General features: G+C 36.5%; 2 protein-coding genes across 3 annotated transcripts in view; one reads left to right on the top strand and one right to left on the bottom strand.

Annotated features, from left to right (window-relative positions):
- The window catches only part of LOC133541502 (tetraspanin-10-like), a 53525-nt gene extending 45174 nt beyond the window's left edge, over positions 1-8351 (bottom strand). The window contains exon 1 of one of the 2 annotated variants that reach the window (XM_061884952.1): positions 8240-8351. In XM_061884952.1, the coding sequence (XP_061740936.1) occupies positions 8240-8263 (24 nt within the window). In that variant the 5' untranslated portion in view covers positions 8264-8351. The remainder of the gene's footprint in view (positions 1-8239) is intronic. The other variant, XM_061884950.1, reaches the window with a different exon arrangement.
- The window catches only part of aatka (apoptosis-associated tyrosine kinase a), an 86614-nt gene that overhangs the window by 17380 nt on the left and 57830 nt on the right, over positions 1-11404 (top strand). The gene's annotated exons all lie outside the window — the stretch shown is intronic.

Below are 11404 nucleotides of genomic sequence, written 5' to 3'. Positions count from 1 at the left end.
GCAGTGACTAGGATGGCGGAAGCGGGAATCGAACCTGCAACCTTCAAGTTGCTGGCATGCCCACTGTACCAACCGAGCTAAACCGCTAAAAGAGGAGAAAACACGGAATAAAATGAAATTTAAATTTTGAAACGGTTTATCTTCAATTTCGACTCTTTCAAATTCAAAATTCTACCAAAAAAAAATGAAGAGGAAAAACTAGCTAAAAAATAATTTATGGAACCTCATTAGTAATTTTTCCTGATTAAGATTAATTTTAGAATTTCGATGACATGTTTAAAATCGGTTAAAATCCAATCTGCACTTTGTTAGAATATATAACAAATTGGACCAAGATATATTTCTAACAAATAGAAATCATTATTTCTTCTAGATTTTCCAGGACAAAAAAATTCAAAAGAAATTCAAAAGACTTTGAAATAAGATTTAAATTTGATTCTACAGATTTTCTAGATTTGCCAGAATATTTGTATTTTATTTTAATCATAATAAGTTTGAAGAAATACTTCACAAATATTCTTCATCGAAAAAACAGAAGCTAAAATGAAGAATTAAATAAAAATGTATTTATTATTCTTTACAAAAAAAAAAAAATACTTGACTTGATTTAAATGATCAGGAAAGAAGAGGAAGGAATTTAAAAGGTAAAAAGGTATATGTGTTTAAAAATCCTAAAATCATTTTTAAGGTTGTATTTTTTCTCTAAAATTTTATTTCTGAAAGTTATAAGAAGCAAAGTAAAAAAAATAGATGAATTTATTTAAACAAGTTAAGACCAAGTCTTTAAAATATTTTCTTGGATTTTCAAATTCTATTTGAGTTTTGTCTCTCTTAGAATTAAAAATATCGAGCAAAGCGAGACAAGCTTGCTAGTAAATAAATACAATTAAAAAATTAGAGGCAGCTCACTGGTAAGTGCTGCTATTTGAGCTATTTTTAGAACAGGCCAGCGGGCGACTCATCTGGTCCTTACGGGCGACCTGGTGCCCGCGGGCACCGTGTTGGTGACCCCTGGAATAGCATGTTCCTTTTGACTGTACTTTAATGTAGAATATATTCATATTATTCATATATTATATATATGATATAAATTATATTTATTATTATTATTGTCTATTGTGAGCGAACTGTGGTGCGGAATTTCCCCCAGGTATCAATAAAGTACTTTCTATTCTATCTATTAAAAAATACCAATAAATGATTAAAATTGTACTAAATATAATGTATCAAAACTGTAAAAAAATATTTTAAAATGGTTACTATAGTAAAAAAAAAAAAGGATGATTAAAATAATAAAATATGGAATGAAATACATTATGTACCATGAATTGACTAACGTGGACCCCGACTTAAACAAGTTGAAAAACTTATTGGGGTGTTACCATTTAGTGGTCAATTGTACGGAATATGTACTGAACTGTGCAATATACTAATAAAAGTTTCAATCAATCAATGTCTATCAAAAAGTAAAATAATAATACCAATTTTAAGCGTATATAAAATATATTTTTTTAAAAGTCGTGTTATAGCTTCAATAAAATCTTCCATCCAGCCATTTCCTACCGCTTATTCCCTTTGGGGTGGCGGGGGGTCTCTGGCGCCTATCTCAGCTACAATCGGTCGGAAGGCGGTGTACACCCTGGACAAGTCGCCACCTCATCGCAGGGCCAACACAGATAGACAGACAACATTCACACTCAATAGGTAAATAATATTGGAATAACCACTGAAAAATGACACCATAAATTTAATAATGAATAAAAAAAAAGACCAATAAATGATTAAAATTGTACTAAATATAATGTATCAAAACTGTAAGAGTATTTAAAAATGGTTAGTATAGTAAAAAAAAAAAAAAAAGAGACACTAAATTGGCCCTAGTGTGTGAATGTGAGTGTGAATGTTGTCTGTCTATCTGTGTTGGCCCTGTGATGAGGTGGCGACTTGTCCAGGGTGTACCCCGCCTTCCGCCCGATTGTAGGTGAGATAGGCGCCAGCGCCCCCCGCGACCCCAAAAGGGAAAAAGCGGTAGAAAATGGATGGATGGGATGATTAAAATAATAATATATGTAATAAAATACATTATGTACTTAAAAAAGTAAAATAATAATACCAATGCATATATAACTTTTTTTGAAAAGTCGTGGTATATCTTCAATAAAATCTTATCGTCCGAAAAAAATGCTTAATGTTATAAAAAAGATTTAACATTATGTGGCAATATGATATATGACGATATTTAAAATATATTACTACAACTTAAATGAATGAGTTTCAACATCCTCATGTGTTTATGTCATTATATTTATATTAATGAAGTGAAATGAAGTGAATTTTATTTGTATAGCGCTTTTTTTACATAGAGAAACCCAATATCTAAGTTACATTCAAACCAGCATGGGTGGGCACTGGGAACAGGTGGGTAAAGTGTCTTGCCCAAGGACACAACGGCAGTGACTAGGATGGCGGAAGCGGGGATCGAACGCGGAACCCTCAGGTTGCTGGCACGGCAACTATATTCGCATTATATTAAATATTCTCTTAAAATTGTGACTTTTAAAAAGATAGAACAGTCATCCTCTATTAATCGCATCCAATTAGCTTCAGGCCTGACTGTGGTAAACACAGTTTTATGAATCAGATATAGCTCGGTCGGTAGAGCAGTCGTGCCAGCAACTTGAGGGTTGCAGGTTCGATTCCCGCTTCCGCCATCCTAGTCACCGCCGTTGTGTCCTTGGGCAAGACACTTTACCCACCTGCTCCCAGTGCCACCCACACTGGTTTATATGTAACTTAAATATTTGGGTTTCACTATGTAAAGCGCTTTGAGTCACTAGAGAAAAGCGCTATATAAATATAATTCACTTCACATGAAGCCTAAAAAAAAATGTACAATCTTATAAACAACATTTTTGAATGATCAACATTATTGGAGCCCACTAAACATAAAATAACACTTTTATGGTCACTTTTAAACTCATTTTACTAGCCGTGAGTGTGTTTTATTCACTTGACTCAGTGGCCTAGTGGTTAGAGCAGGGGTGTCGAACTCATTTTAGATGGGGGGGGCCCACGTGGAGAAATACGTACTCCCAAGTGGGCCGGACTGGTAAAATAACGGCACGATAACTTAAAAATAAAGACAACTTGTGATTGTTTTCTTTGTTTAGAAATAGAATAATGTACAAATCATAAACAAGGCGACTCGGTAAAGAATCTGGGTATTATCTTCGACCCAACTCTCTCCTTTGAGGCACACATTAAAAGCGTTACTAAAACGGCCGTCTTTTATCTTCGTAATATCGCTAAAATTCGCTCCATTCTGTCCACTAAAGACGCTGAGATCATTATCCATGCGTTTGTTACGTCTCGTCTCGATTACTGTAACGTATTATTTTCGGGTCTCCCCATGTCTAGCATTAAAAGATTACAGTTGGTACAAAATGCGGCTGCTAGACTTTTGACAAGAACAAGAAAGTTTGATCACATTACGCCTGTACTGGCTCACCTGCACTGGCTTCCTGTGCACTTAAGATGTGACTTTAAGGTTTTACTACTTACGTATAAAATACTACACGGTCTAGCTCCAGCCTATCTTGCCGATTGTATTGTACCATATGTCCCGGCAAGAAATCTGCTTTCAAAGGACTCCGGCTTATTAGTGATTTCCAAAGCCCAAAAAAAGTCTGCGGGCTATAGAGCGTTTTCATTTCGGGCTCCAGTACTCTGGAATGCCCTCCCGGTAACAGTTCAAGATGCCACCACAGTAGAAACATTTAAGTCTCACCCTAAAAATCATTTGTATACTCTAGCCTTTAAATAGACTCCCTTTTTAGACCAGTTGATCTGCCGTTTCTTTTCTTTTTCTCCTCTGTCCCACTCTCCCTTGTGGAGGGGGTCCGGTCCGATCCGGTGGCCATGTACTGCTCGCCTGTGTATCGGCTGGGGACATCTCTGCGCTGCTGATCCGCCTCCGCTTGGGATGGTTTCCTGCTGGCTCCGCTGTGAACGGGACTCTCGCTGCTGTGTTGGATCCGCTTTGGACTGGACTCTTGCGACTGTGTTGGATCCATTATGGATTGAACTTTCACAGTATCATGTTAGACCCGCTCGACATCCATTGCTTTCCTCCTCTCCAAGGTTCTCATAGTCATCATTGTCACCGATGTCCCACTGGGTGTGAGTTTTCCTTGCCCTTATGTGGGCCTACAGAGGATGTCGTAGTGGTTTGTGCAGCCCTTTGAGACACTAGTGATTTAGGGCTATATAAGTAAACATTGATTGCTTATGTTGTTGCTATTTTTTTTCCACTTACATGTTGCGTTTAATAGTATTCTATCTTTTTTTTTGTCGTTATTTATACTTTCTGATTAAATGATGTGATAATGTACATCAGTCAACTCATTGGTGTTAATTTTCAATCCATCAAGATAAAAAAATAATATCAGAATCAAATTACAGGATGTTATTTATGTAGTTTGATTATATCCTTGAGTGGTGCACTAACATCAATCAATCAATCAATCAATGTTTATTTATATAGCCCCAAATCACAAATGTCTCAAAGGACTGCACAAATCATTACGACTACAACATCCTCGGAAGAACCCACAAAAGGGCAAGGAAAACTCACACCCAGTGGGCAGGGAGAATTCACATCCAGTGGGACGCCAGTGACAATGCTGACTATGAGAAACCTTGGAGAGGACCTCAGATGTGGGCAACCCCCCCTCTCTAGGGGACCGAAAGAAATAGATGTCGAGCGGGTGAAAGTTCAATCCATAGTGGCTCCAACACAGCCGCGAGAGTTCAGTTCAAACGGATCCAAGACAGCAGCGAGAGTCCCGTCCACAGGAAACCATCTCAAGCGGATCAGCAGCGTAGAAATGTCCCCAACCGATACAGGCGAGCGGTCCATCCTGGGTCCCGACGAGCGGTCCATCCTGGGTCTCGACTCTGGACAGCCAGTACTTCATCCATGGTCATCGGACCGGACCCCCTCCACAAGGGAGGGGGGGGACATAGGAGAAAGAAAAGAAGCGGCAGATCAACTGGTCTAAAAAGGAGGTCTATTTAAAGGCTAGAGTATACATGTAGTTTATTTTTTTTTTTAACATATTTAGCATCATCGACAAAAATACAAAGAATTGCTATTGTGACATCTAGTGGACACATTTAGAACAGCAGTTTCTTTCATTCAAAAATTCCGGCTCATTTTTATGCATAGCAAATTTACGTGGACCTGATCCGGCCCGCGGGCCTTACGTTTGACACCCCAGGGTTAGAGTGTCCGCTCTGAGATCGGTAGGTTGTGAGTTCAAACCCCGGCCGAGTCACACCAAAGACTATAAAAAAATGCGACCCGTTATCTCCATGCTTGGCACTCAGCATCAAGGGTTGGAATTGGAGCTAAAATCACCCAAAATTATTCCCGGGCGCGGCCACTGCTGCTGCTCACTGCTCCCCTCACCTCCCAGAGGGTGATCAAGGGTGATGGGTCAAATGCAGGGAATAATTTCGCCACATCTAGCTTATGTGTGACAATCATTGGGACTTTAACTTTGAGGACCACCCAAGCGTCATATCTATCCCAGCAGGCACAAGACATTGATACCACGTTGATTACACGTACATGTCCTTTAAAACTGACATTGAAACAACATTTGGATTTACGTTGTTGGTTGAGAAATGACCAAATTTCCATCCATCCATCCATCATCTTCCGCTTATCCGAGGTCGGGTCGCGGGGGCAACAGCCTAAGCAGGGAAACCCAGACTTCCCTCTCCCCAGCCACTTCGTCTAGCTCTTCCCGGGGGATCCCAAGTCGTTCCCAGGCCAGTCGGGAGACGTAGTCTTCCCAACGTGTCCTGGGTCTTCCCCGTGGCCTCCTACCGGTTGGACGTGCCCTAAACACCTCCCTAGGGAGGCGTTCGGGTGGCATCCTGACCAGATGCCCGAACCACCTCATCTGGCTCCTCTCGATGTGAAGGAGCAGCGGCTTTACTTTGAGTTCCTCCCGGATGGCAGAGCTTCTCACCCTATCTCTAAGGGAGAGCCCCGCCACCCGGCGGAGGAAACTCATTTCGGCCGCTTGTACCCGTGATCTTATCCTTTCGGTCATGACCCAAAGCTCATGACCATAGGTGAGTATGGGAACGTAGATCGACCGGTAAATTGAGAGCTTTGCCTTCCGGCTCAGCTCCTTCTTCACCACAACGGATCGGTACAACGTCCGCATTACTGAAGATTACCAAGAGCTATTCCTGGGTACTGATTAATGCAAAGGGCTACCAGTTTGATTCACACTTAGAGTAAATAAATTGTATTTCTGTCTGTCATTCCATCGAACGTTTTTTTTCCTTTTACGGAAGTTTTTTTGTAGAGAATAAATGATGAAAAAAACCACTTAATTTAACGGTTCAAAGTGAATTTGAAGTGAATTATATTTATATAGCGCTTTTTTTTCTCAAGTGACTCAAAGCGCTTTACATAGTGACACCCAATATCTAAGTTACATTTAAACCAGTGTGGGTGGCACTGGGAGCAGGTGGGTAAAGTGTCTTGCCCAAGGACACAACGGCAGTGACTAGGATGGCGGAAGCGGGAATCGAACCTGCAACCTTCAAGTTGCTGGCATGCCCACTCTACCAACCGAGCTAAACCGCTAAAAGAGGAGAAAACACGGAAAAAAAAAAATTTAAATTTTGAAACATAGTTTATCTCCAATTTCGACTCTTTCAAATTCAAAATTCTACCAAAAAAAAAAGAAGAGGAAAAACTAGCTAATTAAAAAAATTATTCATGGAACCTCATTAGTAATTTTTCCTGATTAAGATTAATTTTAGAATGTTGATGACATGTTTTAAATAGGTTAAAATCCAATCTGCACTTTGTTAGAATATATAACAAATTGGACCAAGCTATATTTCTAACAAATACAAATCATTATTTCTTCTAGATTTTCAAGGACGAACATTTTTTAAAAGAAATTCAAAAGACTTAAATTTGATTCTACAGATTTTCTAGATTTGCCAGAATATTTGTATTTTATTTTAATCATAATAAGTTTGATGAAATATTTCACAAATATTCTTCGTTGAAAAAACAGAAGCTAAAATCCATCCATCCATCCATCCATCCATCCATCCATCCATCCATCTTCTTCCGCTTATCCGAGGTCGGGTCGCAGGGGCAACAGCCTAAGCAGGGAAACCCAGACTTCCCTCTCCCCAGCCACTTCGTCTAGCTCTTCCCGGGGGATCCCGAGGCGTTCCCAGGCCAGCCGGGAGACATAGTCTTCCCAACGTGTCCTGGGTCTTCCCCGTGGCCTCCTACCGGTTGGACGTGCCCTAAACACCTCCCTAGGGAGGCGTTCGGGTGGCATCCTGACCAGATGCCCGAACCACCTCATCTGGCTCCTCTCAATGTGAAGGAGCAGCGGCTTTACTTTGAGTTCCTCCCGGATGGCAGAGCTTCTCACCCTATCTCTAAGGGAGAGACCCGCCACCCGGCGGAGGAAACTCATTTCGGCCGCTTGTACCCGTGATCTTATCCTTTCGGTCATGACCCAAAGCTCATGACCATAGGTGAGGATGGGAACGTAGATCGACCGGTAAATTGAGAGCTTTGCCTTCCGGCTCAGCTCCTTCTTCACCACAACGGATCGGTACAACGTCCGCATTACTGAAGACGCCGCACCGATCCGCCTGTCGATCTCACGATCCACTCTTCCCTCACTCGTGAACAAGACTCCTAGGTACTTGAACTCCTCCACTTGGGGCAGGGTCTCCTCCCCAACCCGGAGATGGCATTCCACCCTTTTCCGGGCGAGAACCATGGGCTCGGACTTGGAGGTGCTGATTGTCATTCCGATGACCAAATTTCAATGGTCAAATCAACGTCACAACCTGACATTGAATAAACGTCGTCAAAAAGCACGTTGTTTCAACATTAGATTTTGTGTTGTAAAACATTGGTTGGGAAATGAGCTGAGTTCAATGGTCAAATCCACATCGGAACCCAATATTGATTAAACTAGCCCCTTCTAGCTCTAAGGAAAGAAAAGAAAAAGGATGCGACTGTCAGGTAGAGTTTGTGACGAACCCCAAGATGCAGAGATGGCGGCAGGCATTGCGCGGGAAAACATGAATTAATTTAACACTAAAACAAGAACAAACAAAAGGGTACAAACAAAAGGCGCGCACAAGGCGGAGAAACTCGAAAAAAAAACCCACTTACTGTGACACGAAGGAACCATGACATGAGCAGAGTGAACAGAAGTAGACACAGCTACAACGATAAGTATTAATGACATCGACAGGTAGTGGTGACAATAATCCAGCCCTGACTGGAGGGGAAGGCAGCTCTAAATAGTTTTCCTGGCTGATTGACACCAGGTGTGGCCAGGTGCCAATCAGCCACAGCTGAGGAGGCACAGCACTCAGAGAGACAAACAGGAAACGGAGAAAATAAGAGCGCTGCTGACAGGAAACAAAGACAAACGCAGAGGAAAAACTAAAACATGGCCAAACTGTCAGGGACAAGCCTTAAATCCTGGCTGCAGTAGTGTCGGGAAGATATGTAAATGTATTTATTTTTTTAATCATCTTAAATTTGTTATTTTGCAAAAAAAAAAAAGTGGTTTTAAACAATGTATTTCCTACAAATAACTTTAGGACAAAACATCTCTCACATTATATTTTGCATTTACCATCACTGTTGTCGTTCCGTATCATTCATGTCAAAGACTCACCAACGTGGACACACATTATTGCTCAGGCAGGAGTCAAAAATTAATTATGTTATCATAATTATGTACTTGGTGCGTAATATTAAAGTTGTGGTGATTATCTTTTATGGATCGCCCCAAAAATATAATAATACAAAATATTACAGCACTGTAATACATAAGAGACAATAATAACACTTCATTCAGGCCGAAATTATGGCAAATATGAAAAAAAAAAATTGGTGACATAGTTAAGCCGCGATAAAACTGAGAATAAAGATGACCGGAAATTATTAGAATGTCATAACTTCATTAATCAAAATAAAACAAAGTTATTTTTTTAAATGTGGAAATAGGACAAAAACTCAGACTGTAAAAATAAATATTTCCAGAAATTATAAAAATATCATACATTTACATAATTTAAAAAAATTGTAAGAAAAAACACGAAAAGTGAAAATAAATATTACCAGAAATTATTAAAATGTCATAATTTTACAAATCTGAGTTGTAATATTGTATTGGAACTTTTTTTTTTTTAAGTGGTAAATATTGTAAGAAAAAATCTAAAAGTGACAGTGAATATTACCAGAAATTATTAAAATGTCATAATTTTAGAAAATTAAAGTTGCAATATTGAATTGGGACATTTATATAAAGCAGTAAATATTATAAGAAAAACACTAAAAGTGAAAGTAAATATTAACATAAATTATTAAAATGTCATAATTTTACAAAATGAGAGTTGCAATATTGTATTGGGACATTTTTTAAAGTTGTAAATATTGTAAGAAAAACACTAAAAGTGAAAGTAAATCTTACCAGAAATTATTAAAATGTCATAATTTTTGAAAATTAAAGTTGCAATATCGAATTGGGACATTTATATAAAGCAGTAAATATTATAAAAAAAAACACTAAAAGTGAAAGTAAATATTACCATAAATTATTAAAATGTCATAATTTTACAAAATGAGAGTTGCAATATTGTATTGGGACATTTTTTAAAGTTGTAAATATTGTAAGAAAAACAGTAAAAGTGAAAGTAAATATTACCAGAAATTATTCAAATGTCATCATTTTACAAATCCGAGTTGGAATATTGTAACGGAATCTTTTTTTAAAGGGGTAAATGTTGTAAGAAAAAACCCTAAAAGTGAAAATAAATATTACCAGAAATGATTAAAATTTCCTAATTTTACAAATCTGAGTTGTAATATTGTATTGGAACTTTTTTTTTTTTAAGTGGTAAATATTGTAAGAAAAAATCTAAAAGTGACAGGGAATATTACCAGAAATTATTAAAATGTCATAATTTTTGAAAATTAAAGTTGCAATATTGAATTGGGACATTTATATAAAGCAGTAAATATTATAAGAAAAACACTAAAAGTGAAAGTAAATATTAACATAAATTATTAAAATGTCATAATTTTACAAAATGAGAGTTGCAATATTGTATTGGGACATTTTTTTAAGTTGTAAATATTGTAAGAAAAACACTAAAAGTGAAAGTAAATATTACCAGAAATTATTAAAATGTCATCATTTTACAAATCCGAGTTGTAATATTGTAACGGAATATTTTTTTAAAGGGGTAAATATTGTAAGAGAAAACCCTAAAAGTGAAAATAAATATTACCAAAAATGATTAAAATGTCCTAATTTTACAAATCTGAGTTGTAATATTGTATTGGAACTTTTTTTTTTTTAAGTGGTAAATATTGTAAGAAAAACACTAAAAGTGAAAGTAAATATTAACATAAATTATTAAAATGTCATAATTTTACAAAATGAGAGTTGCAATATTGTATTGGGACATTTTTTTAAGTTGTAAATATTGTAAGAAAAACACTAAAAGTGAAAGTAAATATTACCAGAAATTATTAAAATGTCAATTTTACAAATCTGAGTTGTAATATTGTAACGGAATATTTTTTTAAAGGGGTAAATATTGTAAGAAAAAACCCTAAAAGTGAAAATAAATATTACCAGAAATTATTAAAATGTCATAATTTTACAAATCTGAGTTGTAATATTGTATTGGAACTTTTTTTTTTTTAAGTGGTAAATATTGTAAGAAAAAATCTAAAAGTGACAGTGAATATTACCAGAAATTATTAAAATGTCATAATTTTAGAAAATTAAAGTTGCAAATTTGAATTGGGACATTTATATAAAGCAGTAAATATTATAAAAAAAACACTAAAAGTGAAAGTAAATATTACCATAAATTATTAAAATGTCATAATTTTACAAAATGAGAGTTGCAATATTGTATTGGGACATTTTTTTAAGTGGTAAATATTGTAAGAAAAACACTAAAAGTGCAAGTAAATGTTACCAGAAATTATTCAAATGTCATCATTTTACAAATCCGAGTTGGAATATTGTAACGGAATATTTTTTTTAAAGGGGTAAATATTGTAAGAAAAAACCCTACAAGTGAAAATAAATATTACCAAAAATGATTAAAATGTCCTAATTTTACAAATCTGAGTTGTAATATTGTATTGGAACTTTTTTTTTTTTAAGTGGTAAATATTGTAAGAAAAAATCTAAAAGTGACAGTGAATATTACCAGAAATTATTAAAATGTCATAATTTTTGAAAATTAAAGTTGCAATATTGAATTGAGACATTTATATAAAGCAGTAAATATTATAAGAAAAACA

Source organism: Nerophis ophidion, linkage group LG23, assembly GCF_033978795.1.
Source record: "Nerophis ophidion isolate RoL-2023_Sa linkage group LG23, RoL_Noph_v1.0, whole genome shotgun sequence".
Taxonomy (NCBI): Eukaryota; Metazoa; Chordata; class Actinopteri; order Syngnathiformes; family Syngnathidae; genus Nerophis; species Nerophis ophidion.
Note: the sequence above shows the minus strand (reverse complement) of the source record. Positions and strands in the feature narration are given on the sequence as shown.